General features: G+C 33.2%; 2 protein-coding genes across 3 annotated transcripts; both read left to right on the top strand.

Moving 5' to 3' along the window:
* Positions 1-831: 831 nt before the first annotated feature.
* Positions 832-17,739, top strand: LOC133177607 (transmembrane protein 179-like). Of its 2 annotated transcripts, none has more exons than XM_061312579.1 (5): positions 832-966; positions 4,356-4,543; positions 4,789-4,923; positions 15,317-15,422; positions 17,552-17,739. In XM_061312579.1, the coding sequence occupies exons 1-5, from the start codon at positions 868-870 to the stop codon at positions 17,561-17,563; spliced, it is 540 nt and encodes a 179-aa protein (XP_061168563.1). In that variant the 5' UTR covers positions 832-867; the 3' UTR covers positions 17,564-17,739. The 2 variants fall into 2 exon arrangements, with proteins under 2 accessions (XP_061168563.1, XP_061168562.1); XM_061312578.1 differs by lacking the exons at positions 15,317-15,422; positions 17,552-17,739 and adding exons at positions 8,154-8,259; positions 8,696-12,335.
* Positions 17,740-21,286: 3,547 nt separating this feature from the next.
* LOC133178284 (E3 ubiquitin-protein ligase TRIM9-like) lies at positions 21,287-22,577 on the top strand. The gene is made up of 2 exons (XM_061313021.1): positions 21,287-22,199; positions 22,468-22,577. The coding sequence occupies exons 1-2, from the start codon at positions 21,287-21,289 to the stop codon at positions 22,575-22,577; spliced, it is 1,023 nt and encodes a 340-aa protein (XP_061169005.1).
* Positions 22,578-23,479: the final 902 nt, after the last annotated feature.

The following is a 23,479-nucleotide window of genomic DNA, read 5'->3' as shown; positions in this document are numbered from 1 at the left end:
GTATAACTTTATTCTTAATATAACTTCTTTACTAGTGTGAATAGAAGAAAAATCTAAATAACAAAGCATATATAAATAAATGTTATCCCCTAAAATGTTACGAAACGAAAAATAGAGGGTATTCGGGTTAGCCAATAACATTATATTTATCTTTGTTTGGTAAAGCGTTTGCGGTATATGATCTTTTATGCAAAAAGCCTTTGAAATAGACATAGGCAACACATATTTAGCAAACAATATTTTTTTTAATTCTTTATGTCAAGAAAAATATTAAAGATAATGACCTTGACCTGACTTCCTAAAATAATTAAGACTGTCAAATATAATCTAACTGAAACCATCACTTAGTTATATTGTTCTTGAACCTGTGAAAAATTCATTAATTTCTAAATACAATAAATATTTAAGAAGAATCCATCGCTCTGTGTGTTACATGTATCTTACCGAAAATGAATTCAACATTAATTTTTGCCATGCATGTTATCAAAATAAAGACATTAATTCTAATAATGAGCAGAGCAAGTTGTATCAAGAAACACAGTTTTTTTCTAAAGTTTAACCCTAATAACCTTTTGAAAAATTTTAAAGTTACTAGTACTCGGTATTCAAGAGATTTATATCATAGAAATTTCAAGAAAATTATTACCCTTATGAGCCACCGTATTCAGTACTCTGCTCTTTGATTTACAATTAATACGGAACTTCCTTATAAGTCATGAGAATCTTTAAAAGTGTGAAAAAGGAAAGTTTATACTTTGTTCTGTAATATAATGCATGAGAGTGTTCTTTCCATGGTACATTTTATGATGGAGTTCTACAAACGAATTAGTTCAACGAACGACTGAACCAAAACACACAGAATTCAAGATGGCGGTAGCAGACGTACAGCTTGTCGTTAACACAGTGTTTTACGTTGCTGTTTTTGTTGGTGGCTTTGCAGTGTCAATACCAATCGGTGTTGTTAATGTAAGAGTCATAATTATCTTAATTTTTTATAATCAGTAAATATATAAGCAAAATAAAATATAGGCAAGGCACGGAAGTAAGTTGACATGCTTGGGGGGAATATTCCAGTAGTTGTACAGTTGAATAACTGAATGTGTAAATTTTGTTGAAGGAAGTGACACTTAAATTTGGTCCCTACTTGTTTTATCCCCTGGTAATGGTTATTTTGAGCAGTGTGGTGTTTTGATTTTTTTTTTAAAAGTGATAACTTTTGTGCTCCCCTGTACAATGACCACAAATGTCATTAGGGCTGAAAGCAAAACGTCAAAACACCCTGTCAAACAAAATACATGTAGTGTCAAGCAGGGATAGGGAGACCAAATGTTTGATAACTTAACCAGGTCTAGGCGGCCTCTGTTTTTGGAGGATAGATTTTATCCTCTGAAAACAGAGGATAGCGGTCTTGCCACCTACCGGAATTTTCAAAACTAAGGGCAGATAACTCTTAACCAAACAAATAACAGCAACTCTTGCATTTATGAACCGTACGCTGATTTCGAAATCAGAACAAATAAAAGGTACAATTTCCTATGATGATGGATAAATCCAGATATTAAATCAATATATCTATATTTTTGTAATTGCCGTCAATCAGTTATTCGGTATACAGCTTGGAAAAAAAATATTGCTTTTACCTGCCTGCAACTGGGGGTTAATTATAACCTCGCTGATTTTCCAGTACCGTAATTATGTGATAAGCAGTTTAGAAATTTTGATGAACAATTTTTTTTGAAAAATTAAGTTTAATCATGTATTATTTCTTTCATTTGATAATTCTTTAGCACATCACTTTTAATATTTTATTTGTTTATGTATAAACATGGCTGTATGAATATATGTTAATTTCTTAGTAAACATGTCAAATTATTTATTTTATTTACTTATGCTATTCAAATTATTCATTTATTTTTATAATTATTCATTCAATCCATTTATACTTTTATTTACTTAAATTATAAGGCAGAGTATATTTTGCGTTTTAAATACACTTAAAATGCGTTTCATTTTGTGTTTCCTTTTTCTGAATTAAAAGAAAATATAAAAGAAATATTAAAGTCCTCTTTTATTTGTATAAATAGAGAAAAATCATAAAAAATAAAACAAAATAACAAGAAATATTCAGTAATAATGGAGCACAAAAAGTGCTAACTTTGAAAATAAATTGCAAAATATCTAGACATAGAATCTCAAATCGCCACATACAATCGGTAGTTCAATGTTTGAACTTTTATTTGTATGTACTCTGGTGCTTGCACTTTTTGATTAAAGGTAGGCACGAGGTGTTTGAAAATTACCTGTGTTATCCTCTGAAATCGGAGGATAAACTATCCCACAATGCAACGGGGTTTCCATATATGGTAAAAATTTTGGCTGCCATATTGAATTTAGCTATCCTCCAAAAACGGAGGCCGCCCAGACCTGTTAACAACAGAAAAAAGAATGCCTGAGCTCTAGACAACACATGGGACTCTGTTCTTTAATAAATTATATGTGTAATAGAGAACAGAGTGGATAAGATGCCCCTGTGGACAGCAATTAAATCGGGGGGGGGGGGGGATTGGTCAAATGCTTGACAACTCTTTTTTATGTCCACAAGGACACTTTGTTTTGAACTATAAAATGTGACATATCAAATCCTACTTGCTAATAAATGAAACTTAATGTTAGAAGTCTCCCTTAGTTGATAATTAATATTTTACGGGTGCATACCTGCCAACTACTGCTAACATGGCTAAGGTGTCAATTGTTGGGTCATAGCATGTGACATCATTTTTCAACCTCTTTTTCATTATAAATTTATGATACAAGATTAGGTTCTACTAACTGTTTTTCATCACTTTACTCTTTTAACATGTTTGAATTTTAATTTTATATCGTCTTTTTTATGATACCACCTTCTCGGGTGCTCCTTATACATAGGGATTTCCTGAACTTAACTAAACTGATAATATTTCTTTATTTCTCGATAAGTTTTATCATGTAATGATTAAATGTTTAAAGGTAAGTAATCATTTTATAATTATCATCATTTGGAAAGGATACAAAAATTAATATGCATTATTTATGTAAGCTTTTAATGCTGCATGTATTTAATGTGTACTCATAATCCAGATTTGCAGTTTTAAACTATTTTTCTAGAAGGCTTTATTTATCATATAAATGTACATGTACACATGTAATACATATTTAGTGTTTACACATGTAATACATATTTAGTGTTTTATTTTGCCTCCCATTAATACATGCCCTGATAAGGTATTCAAATGGTTAAGGAAAGATTAAACTTCTGCATAAAGTTAAAGAGGGTTTCAGCTAACATACCTCCCCCCCCCCCTCCCCCCAAGGGGAACAATGTGAATTTGCGGATGTGACCAGTGTTTGAAATAACTATGCATCTGACCACTGAGATGCATTAATTTTGCACTGAGTTAACAAATTTGCTTGTATCAATGCCTGGCTGGATGTTAAAATTTCCACTGATTAAAATTGACTTATTGACTCAAGGTTGATATCTGTCACATGTGAACAAATAATGCTGATAGGGTAGTTAAGCCAAGGTGCAGAACTCAGCAGTCTACATGTCAATTAATGGGATCCAAGTTATAAAATTCATTTTTAAAAGGCGATTATTTTCTCAGGACTAGAAGATCTTGGGCAGGGCTGACAATTTCACTAGCAGTCAGTTCTGCATGCTAATTTCACAGTGAGTTTCAAACACTGGTGTGTCTCTTAAATTGAAGGTCTCTTGACACGTATGCAGGTGTAATAGCTATTGTCTTGAAATTTACAATATTACTTTAGGTCTCTTTGCTGTTCCAGCTGTAGGGGGTTTATGCTCACACATGGGGGCTATATCACTGAGGTAAAAGGATGTCTGGTATGAGACAAAATCACAGCTGATCTTAAAAAGCTGCATAAATTAGTCTCACAAAATCAGGCAATGATTTTATGATCAGGAAATTTTTACTGAATTTTACAAACATTTTTCTAAGGCAATGGGATAAAGTTTATTTATTCCTAAATCTTTTCAATGTGATTTGACTAATATCAGAGTAAAGTGTTAGAGATCATTTGTGGCTTTGGGTTGAGGTTCATGACAAATCTCATTCTGTGGATCTTACAACAATTAAATTTTGATTTTTTTAAAATTTCAAACCAGCATTTTTATCAATTGAGGCTGTCAATTTGGCCAGTAGTTGGTTTTTAGGGAAGTTGCTGTAATATAAGGAGATATTGTAAAATTTTGTGCATCCTTGTCTCTTGATCAAAGTAGCCATGCTAATAAAATACAGAAATCATTTACTTGCATATTATTCTGTATTTATCATGATAAATGCTTCTTTTTTTAGATGAACAATGGTGGATATTGTTTCCTGTATGCCACATATGAGAAGGAGGAATGTGTGTCTTACAGCAACTCGGGGAATTGTAACTTCCCCATCTACTTTGCCGTGTTTGCGTGCATATTTTATGGCTTAGCACAGACATGTTACAATGTGTATGCTGTATACAAGTCAACACGAGACCCCACTGTTGGGTGAGTGGTTTATAAAACAAGTCAAATACAACATATTTAGTTACAAATTAATATAATTTCTTCCAAGTGATAACAAAGGTTTATCTGTGATAAACATTTATTACAACAGTATTTATTCATTAAGTCTGCTCAAAGAAATCCAACAGAGTAAAGATAATACTTTTAAAGAACAAAATGTAGTCACTTGTAACTTGAGCTTTATATTTCATAGTCATCACTGACTGATAAGGCATTATTTTTCTCAGATCGCAGATGTGGGTGATGCCGTTCATTCTGTTGAACTCTCTTGTGGCAGCTGTGATGATGGTCGTGGCTTGTATGATAAGTGTAGGCTTCGACAACACGTGTCAGTCATACAGAGAAATCTCAAAACAAGACAGGTAATTGTATAAGTGTAGACTTCCACAACACGTGTCAATCTTACAGAGAAATCTCAAAACAAGACAGATAACTGTGTGATAAGTGTAGACTACCACAACACATGTCAATCCTACAGAGAAATCTCAAAACAAGACAGATAACTGTGTGATAAGTGTAGACTTCCACAACACATGTCAATCCTACAGAGAAATCTCAAAACAAGACAGATAACTGTATGATAAGTGTAGACTTCCACAACACATGTCAATCCTACAGAGAAATCTCAAAACAAGACAGATAACTGTATGATAAGTGTAGACTACCACAACACATGTCAATCTTACAGAGAAATCTCAAAACAAGACAGATAACTGTGTGATAAGTGTAGAATTCCACAACACATGTCAATCTTACAGAGAAATCTCAAAACAAGACAGATAACTGTGTGATAAGTGTAGACTTCCACAACACATGTCAATCCTACAGAGAAATCTCAAAACAAGACAGGTAACTGTGTGATAAGTGTAGACTACCACAACACGTGTCAATCCTACAGAGAAATCTTAAAACAAGACAGGTAACTGTGTGATAAGTGTAGAATTCCACAACACGTGTCAATCCTACAGAGAAATCTTAAAACAAGACAGGTAACTGTGTGATAAGTGTAGACTTCCACAACACATGTCAATCCTACAGAGAAATCTCAAAACAAGACAGATAACTGTATGATAAGTGTAGACTACCACAACACATGTCAATCTTACAGAGAAATCTCAAAACAAGACAGGTAACTGTGTGATAAGTGTAGACTTCCACAACACGTGTCAATCCTACAGAGAAATCTTAAAACAAGACAGGTAACTGTGTGATAAGTGTAGACTTCCACAACACATGTCAATCCTACAGAGAAATCTCCAAACAAGACAGATAACTGTATGATAAGAGTAGACTACCACAACACATGTCAATCCTACAGAGAAATCTCCAAACAAGACAGATAACTGTGTGATAAGTGTAGACTACCACAACACATGTCAATCATACAGAGAAATCTCAAAACAAGATAGATAACTGTGTGATAAGTGTAGACTTCCACATCACGTGTCAATCCTACAGAGAAATCTTAAAACAAGACAGGTAATTGTATAAGTGTAGACTACCACAACACATGTCAATCCTACAGAGAAATCTCAAAACAAGACAGATAACTGTGTGATAAGTGTAGACTACCACAACACATGTCAATCCTACAGAGAAATCTTAAATCAAGACAGATAACTGTATGATAAGTGTAGGCATGTCAATCCTACAGAGAAATCTTAAAACAAGACAGGTAATTGTATAAGTGTAGACTACCACAACACATGTCAATCCTACAGAGAAATCTCAAAACAAGACAGATAACTGTGTGATAAGTGTAGACTACCACAACACATGTCAATCCTACAGAGAAATCTCAAAACAAGACAGATAACTGTGTGATAAGTGTAGAATTCCACAACACATGTCAATCCTACAGAGAAATCTCAAAACAAGACAGATAACTGTGTGATAAGTGTAGACTACCACAACACGTGTCAATCCTACAGAGAAATCTCAAAACAAGACAGATAACTGTGTGATAAGTGTAGACTTCCACAACACGTGTCAATCCTACAGAGAAATCTCAAAACAAGACAGATAACTGTGTGATAAGTGTAGACTTCCACAACACATGTCAATCCTACAGAGAAATCTCAAAACAAGACAGATAACTGTGTGATAAGTGTAGACTACCACAAAACATGTCAATCCTACAGAGAAATCTCAAAAACAAGACAGATAACTGTGTGATAAGTGTAGACTTCCACAACACGTGTCAATCCTACAGAGAAATCTCAAAACAAGACAGATAACTGTGTGATAAGTGTAGACTTCCACAACACATGTCAATCCTACAGAGAAATCTCAAAACAAGACAGATAACTGTATGATAAGTGTAGACTTCCACAACACATGTCAATCCTACAGAGAAATCTCAAAAACAAGACAGATAACTGTGTGATAAGTGTAGGCATGTCAATCCTACAGAGAAATCTCAAAACAAGACAGATAACTGTGTGATAAGTGTAGACTACCACAACACATGTCAATCCTACAGAGAAATCTTAAAACAAGACAGGTAATTGTATAAGTGTAGACTACCACAACACGTGTCAATCCTACAGAGAAATCTCAAAACAAGACAGATAACTGTGTGTTAAGTGTAGACTTCCACAACACATGTCAATCCTACAGAGAAATCTTAAATCAAGACAGATAACTGTATGATAAGTGTAGGCATGTCAATCATACAGAGAAATCTCGAAACAAGACAGTTAACTCTTGTCAGTTTTACGAAAAGAACAAGTAATGCTCATGTCATTTGTACTCTAAAAAAGACAGATAACTCTTGTTAGTCATGTAAAGAAATATGTTAACAGCATAAAGACATCTCTAAACTATGCACCTCAGCCTTAAATAGATTTACCATCAATTATCTAACACTAATTAAGATCAAGGTAAAATATGGCAGAATTTAAGGCATAAATTTGCTTTGTTTACTGATGTAAACGAATACTTCATGGGATAAAATTCCAAATGCTATTTTAAATGTTATTTTTACCAAGTGCAGTGTAAAACTGTCCCCTCCAGCTTTTCACAGTCAAGCCTAGTTTTACATGTATTTATGTTTCCTGGCCATTGAGCAGGATTTATGAAGCATCTAGATTAACAGCTGCTGAACTCTCTGGAAAAAAAATATTGACAGACTAGAGAGCTATGGAGCCACCAACAGAAAAAGCTTTATTTTTTTATTGGGTGGTACTGTAGCTCTGGCCCCAGGATCATGAAACATCTTAAGCTTAAGTCAAAATCTTTATTTTGTACTAAATTTTTGTAGAAGTCAAGCAGAACAAAATTAAAATATTGTTCAATATTGCTTTACAAAAGTGTTGTTATCTGCAAATTTAGAGATTAATTCAATAATTAATGAACATTTTATAGGGGATTGAAAATTTGACTTAAGTCTAAGTCTGTTTCATGATCCTGGGGCCTGATCTTCAGTCCCAATTGTTTCAGACAAGTGAGCTACAGATCTGCAGCTGTAAATTCTGTTCTCCACAACTTCTGACTGGAATGTAAAGTATCCAGATTATTAGTGTCCAGATAAATGAGGCTCAGCTATAATTCTGAATGTTAATTTTTTCTTTTACTTCTTGTCAATTTTTAGTTGTGCCACAGCAGAAAAGAAGCATGTCAGATCAGCATGCAGTGGACCTGAAGAAGAAAAAGAATACGACTCGGGGAGTTTTTATAAACTCTTCCACGTGGCAGAGGTACCATTGCATAAATGATGGTTAATTCTCCTTATTAAATCATATTGCTTATTAAATTTCTTGCTATTGAGTTGATTTAATTTGATAAATAATTTAGAAAAAGAGATAAGGATTAATCAGCAGGTGTACATCTTTCTTGGTGATGTTAATACACATGTTGGTAACTTGGTATACTGTCAATATTAAATTTTCATAAAACCATATTTCCACGTGATTGCTGTTTGGTATTTATAAGCAAAACAAAATTTTCATGAATGTTGGTTACTGCTCTATGTTATCTTTAATAGTAGAATTATACATGAACACAAGAATTAAATTTTTGCAAGCAGAAGGTTTTGCTTAATTACACAGAAATAAAGTTCCCACCAATCAAAAGTGATTTACAAAACTGTAATGTTTTTTTCTATTTTCCCTTAACTAAATCTATTACATACAGGTAGCTGCCTGGTTGTGTTGGTTGATCTGGGTTGCCCTGGTTGTCTCTGGTATTGTCCGAGCCATTCGTAACCGACGGCAGCGAACCAAAGGAAAAGCAGAAGACAAGGAAAACTTTGCTGGAAAGAACCCAACTGCTTAATGAACAGAAATGAACAACTTAAATAACATACTAGAGGAATGAATCTAACTGCTTAATGAACAGAAGTGAAGGAAAAGAACCTACACATTTCTGTTATTTTGTTTACACCTTTTTTGATATCTTTGTTTTTTTTGTTAAGTTTTCCAACAAAAGTTCTGGCACATTGTCCATGAGTTGAAGATATCTCCCCTCACTATAATGATATTTTGTGTCAAACTTTTTTTTGCCATTTATTTCAGTGTCATTGTTTTTCTAGTTTAAACCATTTGATAACTAATTCATACTTATGACAATGGTTGCCTATAGGAAAAACTGTGTTGGTGTTGCATTTTTTTTTTGTTTAACCTGTATTGATTTTAAGTTTGACAGATCTGATTTTATTTCCCTATAGAGATCTGTGTAGATGTACAAACTATATTTATCTGTTGCGTAGCATTATTATATATGTATGATCATGACATGATTGTCTTATTTTCAAATATCCTTTACCAAACCTTTATACAGTTGTCTGAACACACTTTTCCCCCCACTGCCTGAAAACACTGACAACGAAAGATAAATTGTTATAATAGGAATACTAAATAAGCTTTAATCAGATTTAATCAGATTCCCCATGTTTGTACATATTTTTTTTACTCTTGTAATGTAGCCATATAATATGTAACTATGTAGATGATAATATATACAATACAGTCAGACCTGTAATGAGCAATCTTTCAAGGGAAATTTTGAAAAGATCACATGGTATGTTGTTAATAAATACAGGGGGTTGCCAAAACAGGTTTGACTGAAACAATTTTTTATATTGTTTTGTGGAAATGGTGAATAAAGACCAAACACTAAGTGTGGTTATGATGCTAATCTGCTATATCAAAATCTGATAAATTATGGCAATATGTAGACTACTAGATCACAGAATGCTCATACTGAAAGTTTCTAATGTAAGTGAGTACTTGATTTTAAGAAATGACTGGTAGCCGTCAGATCGCAAGATCATGAAGTTTGCATGTGGACTGTTGACTAAGAGACTGTACATGTATTTCAGCAATATAAAAAATTGTATTTTGCAAATGATGCTTCTTAGATATTCAAATTGAACATCCTTAATAGCAGACTGGTAAAGATTTCTTATGGTTATCTTTTTTTGTGACACAGATGAATTATAACTGTTTTTGTAATTCGTTTGTTTTTAAGTTTTGTAAAAGTGTCTGACACATGGTTCACAAGTTGAAGTTATTTTCAATGCAATGATATTTTGTGTGTGACATTTTTTTTCCAATCTTTTATTCAGTTATTTCAACATTAGTGCTTTTCTAATGCTAACCATTTGATAAACTGGTCATAAGCATGACAATGGTTGCTTCAGAAACAAAAACTTTGTGACCAAGATGCCAATTATTTTGTTTTGAATTGCAATCTGTATTGAATATACATGTATAAATTTGACAGATCTGATTTTATTCGCCTATAGAGATCTAATATTTCTTCCATCCTGTGTTGATTTATGAGCTACTTTTATTTGATAATCGGCTCTATCAATAAGCTTTACATACATGTAATCATGAAATGAATCTCTTAGTTTCAAACTTTGCCAAATCTTAATACAGTTGTCACTTAACACAGTTTTAACACATTTTTCCCAACTTTCTAAAATAAAAATGACAACGAAAGATTAATATTTAAAGTGTAAATACCAGATAAGCTTTTTTCAGATATGGCATGTTTGTACATATTTCTTTTTATACTTTTGTAAAGAAGTCATATTGTGTAGTCGTTAAATCTAGGCATGCACAGTCAAACCCATATTGTACAACATAAAAGAATATCTTAAAGAGATCAAATAAGAAGCTGATAAATACAGTACGATCAGTTAGAAAGATTTGACTATATCTAATTCATTTGTTTTGTAGTTTTGGTGAATTTAGCTCCCAAATTTGTGTATCCTACTAATTTTATGATTATATAACTTAGGGCAAGGTGTTGGACCACTAAATTATATAGGTAATTCCCACCTCACAGATTCAAAATATCTGTAACTAATTTACATGTATTTCACTGTTTAAAAAACAATATTTACAATAATTTATTCCTCCACTACAGTTTCTTAACAAATTATTTTTATAGTATAGATGTTTATAAATTAATGTAATAGAATTCATTATACATGTATTGTCATTATTTGTTATCTTAAATACAATATGTGTTGTGAGAATTTGTGATAATTTATGCAATATAAATTACTAAATACATTTTGTGCAATGTTACCCAGTATTACACTTCTGTTAAAAATAAAAATTAATTGAGCATAAAAAGACCTTTCTAGGGGATTGGTGAAGTTTTTGTTTGACCTGATTTTTGTTTAAACTGTATACAGTTATGAATTACTACTCTCATACCAGTATAACTTAAATTACTGGCTATATTTGAGAAAAAGTATGCCTATGCTTTTTATGTATAAAAATATTAATTATTTTTCTAAGTTTTTCTTTCCTTTTGTACTCTTTTAAAACTGAAGTCTTATTTTAACACATTATTCAAATTTGAGTCCAAACATAGATCAGGGTCAATTTCACTGTATTTTTTGATTTGTTTGTCTATACAAAATCAAATTATGGTGATAATATGCACAATGGATTTTGCCAAAGAGAATGTAATATTCTATAGATAAATTAAGTTTACTTACAGTACAGTGAAGGAAAGTTTGTGTATTTTACAGCATTAGAATTGCTATAACTGCTGTTTATGTGTACCTAAGCTGATCAGATGAAATGTGAGACAGTTAGCAATACTGATGTACTTGTACATGTAATACAGGAGAAGTACTCTAATATATCCTTTTGAAGAAAAGTAAGAGAATTTCTGATAGTATATGGGTATAACATTTTAATTTAATGATAACTTTTTTAAAGGAAATAATAAATATTGCTACTACTAAATACCCCTAAAAATGATTGCATCATACATTTTTCCTTTGGAGGATCACAAACTTATTTGAATTTTTTAGTAAATTTTAAAACTTGTTGATGAATGCTTCATATTGTTCAGTCAGTTTTTTGGTAGAATATTTCATTGTTTATATTTTTATATTTCATGCAAGCAAATCTGTATTTAACACAATATAAACTGTTTTGATGTTTGCAAAGTTTATGCTGTTTTTTACTACTCTTTTTGGACAATGTATTCAAGACAAGGCATTCCTATCTTGTTTACATTTCATTGCATAAACCATCGTTTTTTGGAGGTTTTCCATTATATTATATAGAAGAAAAATTGTTCTTACAGACTGTAGGTCTTTAACCTGCATATGAACACATTTTCAGAATTACATTTGTTCACAACCATAACTTGTCACATCAATGGTTGGACACTCTTTTCGTTATTGGGAAATCTGAGTGTAATTTTTTCTTACTAGGTCAAATGAAAAAAGGTGAAGATAAAAAAAGTGATGATCTCAAAAAATCTACTAATAATACAAATCTGTGAATAAATGTAAGATTGATTTTATGTTGTTTTACATCCCATCCGAGAATATTTCACTTGTATGAGGACGTCACCACATACAATGTTCCGTTGAAGGGCTTTAAATATAGACCTATACTCAGCACTCAGGGCCATTGAACAGTGAGGGTTCTTTATCATGCCAACGCTTTTCGTGAGATGGGGCCTCGGTTTTTAAGGTCTCATCCTAAAACCCCCTGATTTCCACTTTAGTGCAGGGCGCTTGATGAAGAACAGTCCCTATCTATGTTCATATCTTAGATTTGACACAGTGTGCACGTGGCGAACGAGAATAGAGACTGGGATTCCCGATAATCAATTTAACGCCTTACCACTAGGCAACTGTGACTGATTTGTATAAATGTTCGACATTTAACATTGCATAGGTTAGTGACTCTAGAATTGAAAATCACGGATCTTTCGGATGAGACCTTAAAGATCTTCCAATCATGGAACAAAAGCTCTACAGAGTGAGCTACCATGACTGTGGAAAACGTAGGAAAAAAATCTTTAAAATTCTTCTGTGTAAGAACATCAAAGCCATGATTAGTAATATTGATATGGAAGCATCTGGAGGTAGTGTAAATTAAAGTTTGCCCCCCCCCCCCCATTCAATACTGAACTGATTTCTGCCTCTTCCTAGCCAATGAGCGATGTGGCCGATGGGCCTCTTCTTGTTTTGTTTTGTTTTGTTTTTTTTTTGTGAAGAGAATTTTTTTTAATATAAACTGAAGAGAAAAAATTCTCTTTCCTATTAAGGAAGCTCTAAACACTAATGAAAAATGCTTTTTGGACTTTGAGAAAAAATTATCATATATAGGTGAACATATTCAGTGTATCTAATTCATTTTCAACATAGGGTACCTGCCTTATTTCTGCAGAAAAAATGTTCAAAGACAGTGAACTATTTGTGAACAGATATCACTGTTGTTTACTTGCATCTAGAAATTTTATGGAAATAAGTAGATTCCCATTTATTCTATTTTTCTTACAAGGGCAGATCACTCTAACTCAATAAAACTACCCTTCAAATAGAACTCTTTAGTGTGCAGTGTTTAGAGCTTCCTTAAGACAACAAAAAGATTATTTATGATCAGCATTACAGCAACAGAACGCATCTGCCTTTTTTTCATATTGATCAGAAAAAGGTTGCCAGCATTTTGATGTCTAAAGCACATCACAGGTTCATCATCCAAATTGCAAAACATGTGCCGATGTTTATGGGTTTGGTGATTTGATTTCTCCCACATTAAACCTACCATTAGATCGTCGAATTGTCTTGTCAGGTTGTGATAATCCTCCTCAGTAAGAGAAGTCTCACTATCAATATCCAGATGAGAGGAATAATTTTTTCTTGGCATGGTTTCTTAAACTTTCAAGGAGATTTCTTAAGTTATCACTGCTGACTGACGTACATTTTCTAATTCAGAAACTTTGTACTGGTCACTAAAGCCAGGTGGTAGAGCCTTCGCTTCGGGCATTGGGAGGCCTCAGGGTTCAATTCTTATTTGCCGCCCGTGTCATAAACCTAGGACGTAAACAAATTAAAAGGTAGAGATCATTGCTTTGTCAAGCGCCCAGCATTAGAAGTGAAAAGTACGGGTCTTTTGGATGAGCCATCAAAAAACGAGGCCCCATGTCACGGTATAGGCGCTTCAAAAAATCCTGAAAAAGGCAATTGCAAAGATCAGTATCTTTGCAATTTGTTTTAAGTAGGACAAATAGTTACTTGGGAATGGGTCTGCTCCAGAAACTTTTACCTGTTCTCTTATCCATAAAATGTAAGCAAGTCTGGTGATATTCATCCCTTGTGGCATCATCAGTGCAAGTTTCATCATAGCAGGCCAGAAGATTATAAAACTACTCGAAAAAATACCTAGATCAAGTCATTTGGAGAATGTAGATCAGATCCAGGATCCAAAGCAAGTCTGTTAGTGTCCATCCCTAGATACATATCCATGCTAGTTTGGTTTATAATTAGGTAGGGCATATATTCACTCATCTGGGAAAAAAGTAAGACCCGACATCCGAAGCAGATCAGATAGTGTGCATCCCTAGATGCAACATGCATGCAAGTTTGAGTTAGGTAGGTCTTAAAGTTATAGAGAATAGACCTGCTCGAAAAATTTTATTCTGCTCATTCATCAGAGATATGTAGGTCAGATACAGTATCTGAAGCAACTCTGGTGATGGCCATCCCTAACTGCATCATCCATTTAAGTTTGGTCAAAGTAGATAATAGTTGCTTGGGAGTGGCCCTGCTAAAAAGTTGGCGACTCATCGGGAAAATGTAGGTCAGACCCGAGCAATTGAGCAGGATTTAAGAAGCACCCAGGACTGTAGCTCTCTGAAAAAATAATGACAGACTGGAGCGCTACAGTGCCACCCATAGAAAAAAATGTATGCTTACTGGGCACAAAACTTAAGATTTTTTATTCATTTCTTCAAATTCTTACCTCAGCTACATAAAAGTTCAATTTTAATGAAATTCTGCTGTTGCACAACTGAAATTGACAAGAAAAATAAAACATTAACTGTTATTAATAGACAAGCCTCATTACTCTGCAGGCCCAGGAGGGATATTAACAAAGGTAATGGGGAATATTTTGTTGTAGTAATAGTAAAGAAAATGTCAGAAACACATGGTAAGAAATATTTTGAGATGGCAGTTTAAATGTTCAGAGGAATATATCAAGAAGCAGCACACTTCTTGTGTGCAGTAAATATATGCTTTTTTCACTGGGTGGCACTGTACTCTCTGGACTTCCATCCCAGTTTTTTTCAGACTGGTGAGCTACAGATCTGTAGCTACCAGATTACTGGAATGCATCATTTATAATTGGTATAAAGAATAAATGTAAATTCTGTTTTCAAAAAAAAATTTGACTGGAAAGTGAAGTGGTGTCCAGATTAATGGTGTCCAGAGTAATGAGGCTTGTCTATTATTAACAGTTAATGTTTTATTTTTCTTGTCAATTTCAGTTGTGCCACAGCAGAAAAAAAACATGTGAGATCAGCATGCAGTGGTCCTGAAGAAGAAAAAGAATACGACACAGGCAGTTTTTATAAACTCTTCCACGTTGCAAAGGTATTGCATAAATGATTTAGGTTTCATTCCCCATATTTCATCGAATTGCTTGTTAACTTTCTTGCTGTTGATTTGTTTTAATATGATAAATATCTTTTTTTAAAAAAAGGAGTAGGAGAATTGATAAATATTTTTTTTTAAAAAAATGAGTAGGACTAAACAGCAGGATTCGTATGCATAAAAATTCTAAGAATTTCCTTAAGTATATGCTTAAATTTCTTAAGCATATTCTTAGCTGAGTAACATGCTTAATTTCCGTTGCATAAAAATTCTAAGCAACATGCTTAGCGATTCTTAGCTAAGCATATCGCAATCTGCTTAAGTACACTGTTGCCATGTCAATAAAGTCACTTTTGCTTTCACTTAAATGTAAACAAACACATGTCATGATGAAGAAGCAAAGAAATAATATTATGAAAAATATCATTCATATTTATTTAATGATTCACCTTCCTGTTATAACTATTTTTTTTATATTTTGATCGATTTAATTGATCAAAATATTTTGTTTGATATCGATGACATGTTTATATTATCATCTACTCAGACAGAGAGAGAGAGGGAGAGAGAAACAATGAACAAACTGTGGTGGATGTAGAGAAAAAATGGCATAATTGAGAGGGAGAGCGAATCAAATTAATTTTGAAATTGAAATTATTTTTTATAGAATTAGAGGACATAGTAAACACTTTTCCACGATGTATGTAATCTCGTGTAGTATTTGGCACTTTTTCTGAATACGAATTCATTAAATATCTCTCTCTCTCAAGTTACTTAAATAAATCCACAATTGGGGTGTCGATTGAATGATTGTATAAAGTATGTGTAACATGGGACACATGTAAATCAAATTCTTCTGAAAATGTAAGAATAATTTAACATAACTAGATGTAAATCGCACTCGTGAACTCAAAAAGGGCTTTTCTGACTACACTGCATTGTCACAGGTGCTGGACGTTGACAAAACTACGCAACAATCAAATGACGTCATATTTTTTTTCCGGTTTAATAATAAATTGCTAGCATCTTGTAAAGTATATAAATGCCATATAATAAAGTATATACATGCAGATTGTAATTGACTCATTGATTTAATTACCTCTTCATATTTTTTATTTCATTTTTTTGTAAATTTCCTTTAATTATTTTTGTTCCTCTACCTCTTTGAAATATCTTAAGTAATATGCTTAAGAACTTAAGTAAAAAAAGATTATACTTAACTTTAAGCATATGCTGAGCATATACTTAAGAGTTGAGAAGTTTTATGCAACATGCTAAGCAATATGCTAAGTAAAATTCCAATCTGCTAAGCAGGAAACAGTACTTAAGTATATGCTTAAGGACTTAAAAGAATTTTTATGCATACGAACCCAGGTGTACATCCTGTAAATGATCTTTCCTGATACAAATATACATGTTGATATACTGTAGATCACTAAATTTTCATGAGACGTTAGTTTTGCAAGATTGTCATTTCGTTTTTATGAAGGTGAATTTCATGAGGAAAAGCAAAATGGTAAAAATCAGCCTAAATCATAAAATTCACCTGGCTTGGTATATTTTTTAAAAGTTTATATTACACTTTTAGCACCATGCTAACATATTCTGAAATTTATTTTCATCTGTAAACCTTTACTGAGTGTGATTTGTCCATATTTGTAATTTTATTGAAGTATCAACTAATATTTTCCAAGTGTCATTTCTTTTTTGCAAGAAAATACAACAGGTTATTGAGTAAATGTAATATCAGTTCACTCTGTGCTCCCTTAGAAACATTTCTGAAGAAAAAAGAGGGTAAATGAATGAAGATTAAACAATTTTACCATGTTTACTCTAGTTGTGTACTTTTTTTGGGAAATTTGGAAGGTATTTCATTCTCCAAGTCTAAGGGAAAAAAATCAAAGAATTATCCACTTTTCTAAAACTGTGACATGATATTAAGTCTCCTCCAAAGAAAAAAATTGTTTGCATCATCTGTCCTTAATAGTAGATATGCAAGAATGAAATTTTCGCGAACAGACGGTTTCACATAATTATGAAAAAATAAAGTTTTTGTGAATAAAAAGCGATTAACAGTACTTTCACATTTTCTCTATTTTACATTATTTAACTAAATTTCTCATGTATAGGTAGCTGCCTGATTGTGTTGGTTGATCTGGGTTGCCCTGGTTGTATCCGGTATTGTCCGAGCCATTCGTAATCGGCGACAGCGAACCAAAGGAAAATCTGAGGACAAGGAAAACTTTGCTGGGAAGAACCCGACTGCTTAATTATTCAAAGTGAACAACCTTAATAGGAAACTGGGAAAGATTTCTTATGGTTATTTTTTTTTTTTTTTGGTTACACAGATATTTTATACTTATTTTTGTATTTCATTATTTGTTTTTATGTTTTGAAAAAGTGTCTGACACATGGTCCACAAATTGAAGTTTTTTTTCTCACTGCAATGATATTTTGTGTGCGACATTTTTTGTTTCCAATTTTTTATTAAGTTATTTCAACATCAGTGCTTTTCTAATGCTAACCATTTGATAAACTGGTCATAGACATGACAATGGTACAGAAACAAAAACTTTGTGATCATGTTGCCAATTATTTTGTTTTGAATTGTATTGAATATATAAGTTTGACAGATCTGATTTTATTTGCCTACAGAGATCTAATGTTTCTTCCATCCTGTGTTGATTTATGAGCTACTTTTATTTGACAATCAGCTCTATCAATAAGCTTAACATACATGTAATCATGAAACGAATCTCTTAGTTTCAAACTTTGCCAAATCTTAATACAGTTTTCGCTAAACACACTTTTTTACACAATTTTCCCAACTTTCTAAAATAAACCTGACAACGAAAGATTGATATTTAAAATGTAAATACTAGATAAGCTTTTTTAAGCTAGGAAGTGGAGTGTTGAATTGTTACCTTTATACCAAAGATACCAAATAGTTTGATACATCTGTTTCATATTTGGATATTTTACTAGAAAAAGACGTTAATTGAAACCTAACAACAAAACTTTATGATAAACGTGATGACAGACTTTTCAATCGTCAACTTGCCTTACTTATGCAGCAATATATCCTAGTCACCTGGGGTTTATATCTTCGATACGCAATAGCATGCTCCTAGGACGAACAATTTCTAAAACGAGGTAAGCTATTGACAAACAAGTTGATGAAACAAAGATGTCAACCGTCTCGTTTGAAGTCATCATTTTGTAAGTACTATGGTCGATACAATGACCTTGTCAGCAAAAACAATCTCTCATTAAGTATGACTGACTTTTTCATACTAACTGTTAGACCATCATTTAAACATTAAATTGTTTACGGATTTTTCTGTTTGCCTCATCATGACAATGAGCACGCAGCAATGTTAAGGCTTCCCGAAGCTTTAAATGTGTTCAAAACATAAAACTGCATAGCAAGGTCGATTTTTTTATTTGTAAGTTATGTACTTAAGTACGGCCAATTTATATAGAGTTTTCTAGGCTATATATAAACGTATCTGTTACGATATCACATGGCCTCGTTGATCAGGTGACGGTCATTTCTGCTTTTTTTAAGTGTTTCACATAAATCGCTTCGGCGCAGCTGATTAACACAATTATTATTAACTTTTTGTCACATAAATAAACTCGTCGCATCCTTGTGAACCCGAAATGTGCTTGGGAAAAGTAATACTATTACTCTGGTACAAAATATTTCACAATAAATTCAACTTACCGACAAATTTGAGCGTATTTTCCACTCAATATCGTCATACGTATTAAAACAGAGCCATCACACATTATTCCCAAGCAAGATTCAGTTAGAGGGGAAACTCCTCTTACAGATTTCCACAAAAGATCTCAAATAAATCCTCATTAATCACCTGCGCCAGGCTCTTTTATACACACATTATAAATTCTACTACTATCCCAGAGTATAAAAAAGGGTAAATATCAAACATATATTTTCGTATATATTTTGAACACGCTGATTTTTAAACAAGAGTAATAAAGCAAAGTTATCTAAAATATTCGGATATATAAGATTTTTTTTAAAAAAGATTAAAACACGTTTAATTTATACTACCTTTCTGACACTTTATATGCAGATTGAAATAAGATGTAAAGTTTATGACACTCTCCCCACATAACAGCTCAAGTTTGCAGTGACTTGACGTCATTTTCAATTATGACCTCATAGATTTGTAGTTCACACAAGTGAAGACACAGAGTACACTGCGATATTCTCTGGGAAGCCGTAACGTACCTGCGCATGCGGTGGGTGTGACCGGTCGACAGGGGATACTTACTCTTCCATGGCACCTGATCCCACCTCTGATGTTTTTAGAGGTCCGTGGTTGCTATGCTCTGCTCCAAATTTGTATTGTTTCAATTGTTTTGATGGACTTTGAGATTGATTACTGTTCGTTATCTACATATTTCATTTTACCGTGCACGGTAGCTCAGTCAGTAGAGCGCTCGCTCCGTGATCGGGAGGTTGTGAGTTCGAATCTCGACCGCGACTGACCTAAGTCGATAAAAAATGGGTAGCAACTGTTCCTTCGCCATGCGCTCGGTACTTTGGAGTGAAAGTTGCGGGTCCTTCGGATGAGACCTTAAAAACCGAGGCCCCGTGTCACGGCAGGCGTTGGCACGATAAAGATCACTCAGTGCTCAATGGCCCTGAGTGCAGAGTGAAGGTCAAAATTTGAAGTCCTTCACCGGTATATGGTGACGTCTCTATATGAGTGAAAGATTCTCGAATGGAACGTAAAACAACATACAATCAATCAATCATATTTCATTTTACTTTGATTTCACCCACGGTTTCAATGACAGTGTTATAAGATTTGCGTTTAGAGGTAAAAGTTTAAACCTACTCTTAGCAAAAGTCTTGAGGATTCTCTCTATAAAATTAATGTCAACAAGCTTTCTATTGATGCTAATATCCTTTCATCCCTTTGATTATCTCTAGAAATGTTGGAGGAGTTTCGGGAGATGGGAAAAGAGTTGATGTGAGCCTGAGAGTTTTAGTTTATATTTAGAAATTTTATTGTTTGATTTGTTTTACGCATATACTTTGAGTTACCCAATAAAGACTTGAAACGAACATGTAAAGGACTAGTTTTCTTGAAGTAAAATCCCATTAGTCACAAAAGATTAAAACTTTGGTAAATTTCTTAAGTGGTTATTGAATCAACTAATAAATGAATTTATGCGGCAAAAAATCAATTGAACTTTATAAGTGTAATGAACAACCTTGAATAATCGCTCTGTTTGAAGAGGCAGATCGAAGTTAATTGTGTATAACGTGTAAAGGCTTTTGTTAATATTCGGCTGCGCTCCACTTAATCATTGTCAAATATTCTATAAGAATGCAACCATTTAAATAGCCTAGCTTTTTAAACATCTGACAGGTCTGTCACGTAATACGATCTAAATACATAGCAACAAACTGTGTTTGGATATATCAACTAGGTACATGATTATCGTCTCCTAAACACCAGGTAGGATACATATTAATAATGCAATCCTAACTCGATATCTATAATCTTATTTTTTAAATATGTTCCTTTATCATCAAAACCTACCTTTTCACTTAAGCACATTTTTAGTACTATATTCAGAAATCTTTTTCAGTGGCTTGTCCTGCGTCTCTATATCCCTAATCTGACTTATTATTTGGTTTTTTTTTTAATTATAGCAGTATGTTAATGAATTGTACTCAAATGTTCACAGCTGCCTTTGAATTTTCAATTTATAGTCCTATTAACTCAATTTTCGAAGATCTTTTTTCTTATCATTTGATAATGAATATTCTTCAAGAGTAAATCCCGATTTTTTTTTATTTTCAAGATGCAAAACGTCTGATTATGAACCCCCTTAATAGTGCCACGGACGTAATACGATGTGACCTGTGTGAGGTCGCTGTGGTACAGATATACTGCAATGCATGTCTCGTCAACCTGTGTAAGGCCTGTGTAGGAGTACACATGTGTTCCGATGAATCCAAAACACATGATTTTGTCCCGTTCAAGCTTCGAAAATCCACTGCCGTCTACCCTGGATGCACATTTCATCACAAAAAACGATGTGAAAAATACTGTTATCAATGTGACATTCCTATCTGTTCGTACTGTTTGTTATCTTACCGACACCAGGTTCATAAAGTATCAGACATCTTGCAAGTTGTGGAAGAAAAAAAGAAAGAAATCATCAAAAAACAAACCGAATTGAAAGAAAGAATTTACCCAACCTACCAGGACATTGCCTTTGATATACAAAACAGAATGAGTCAATTAGAAAAAGAATATGGAGATCTCTCATCAGCCATAACCAAACATGGAGAGGACTGGCACAGAGAAATTGACAAACTTGTCAAGAACCTAAAAGCTCAAGCTGACGAGATGAAAAACACACAGTTACACATTTTACATAAACATCTGAATGAAATAAACATTAAGATTCATGACATAATGAAAGAAATTGAGTTATGTAAATGTGCTTTAGACTCTAATGACATATTAATACTGTCCGATGTTAAATTCAATGTAGAAAAGTATAAAAACCTTCCGAAAAATATTCTGCCATCTTCACCAATATTTATGGCACAAAAAGTCCAGGGGGAAAAACTGATTAAAGTATTTGGCACGTTATCATCAAGTTCTGTAACTTCAGATAAACTTGGCTACAGCATGAATCCACCAGAGAAATCATCAGAAGCTGGATCCTCTCCTCCAGTCAAACAGCTGCTTGATAAACCAGAGACTGTCACCACTATTTACAGTGAGTATAAAGGGAAAAAAAAACACACAATTTATACGAACTACCAAAACTTTGTCTTTGATGTACAAAGCAGAATAAGTCAGTAAGAATTTCTAAAGAATCGTAAAACACGGTGAATATATGAAGCGAGAAATTCGCTAAAAAACTAACGTAAAATCCTAGAAATAGAGTGTCCCAAGAAATATATTTGTTCCCTACTACAGCATCATTAAAGATATCGAAAAAGCTTACGTGTGGTGATCTATTCTTGTGCATACTCTTATTATAGACTATGCATTTGCACATGGAGAGGACTGGGACAGAGAAATTGACAAACTTGTCAAGAACCCTAAAGCTCAAGCTGATGAGTTGAAAAACACACAGTTGCAAATTTTATAGAAACATCTGAATGAAATAAACATTAAGATTTATGACATAAGGAATGCCTTACCTCTCAAACTTCAAAAGACACAAATTTGATGAATGGTTCGGAGTAGTCTAGTCTTGAACAGTATGTCAAAAGTTAAGGTAAAGAGGACTGTATCGCTGTTAGTTTATGAAATGTCTCATGACAAAGGGTGCACATGCTGAATAGCACAGACTAATTAACCTCTCAACTTGCTGTGTATCGGCACTACGAACTATTTTGAAAGGTATATAAAAGGTCACTTCCAAAGGTCACGAGTTTGATTACTCTGATGTTTTTCAAAAGCCATTGTGAATTGTGTCAATTAAAACATGAGCAAAATATACCTTTTACAGTTCACAAGATATTAAATCTGTGATCCTTAAGTGTCGCTCTGCTCTTCAAGTGACACAAATTTGCATAAAACATCTTGGCATGGTTAAACAACAAAGAACTGTAAAAAAAGCTGTAAAAGACCCCATTTCAAATCTAACATATCAAATGAAAATTAGGCTGATCTATAATTTAATGAACAGTTTCTTTTTGTGCAGAGAAGGGGGATGATTTTCCAAAAACACTTCGATTCGAATCTAGAGATATTGCTGATATAGTGGATGTTCTAAAAACGATAGGAGATATGTATCCAAATGAGTCTGATGCTTCGCTAGCTCATCATCTACTGCAATCACTAAACATTGACGAATTTAAAAGCAGATTAAAATCTTTAGAGAGCAGGGTTTTTTTAGTGGATCCCAGTAATCTTTGCGATAGTAATGCTGGAGACGGTCGTGTGTGCATTTTTAAAGTAGAAGTAAAACCATCCAATAAACAACTTATTGTGCAGGAGGTAAAATTTGTTAAATAACTTTTTGTGCTGAATGCAAAGTTGTCTTAA

The sequence above is a fragment of the Saccostrea echinata genome, unplaced genomic scaffold, assembly GCF_033153115.1.
Source record: "Saccostrea echinata isolate AGI-Se365-2 ecotype Australia unplaced genomic scaffold, CSIRO_AGI_Sech_v1 ptg000002l, whole genome shotgun sequence".
NCBI classification, from domain to species: domain Eukaryota; kingdom Metazoa; phylum Mollusca; class Bivalvia; order Ostreida; family Ostreidae; genus Saccostrea; species Saccostrea echinata.
This window is presented reverse-complemented; position numbering and strand designations above follow the sequence as displayed.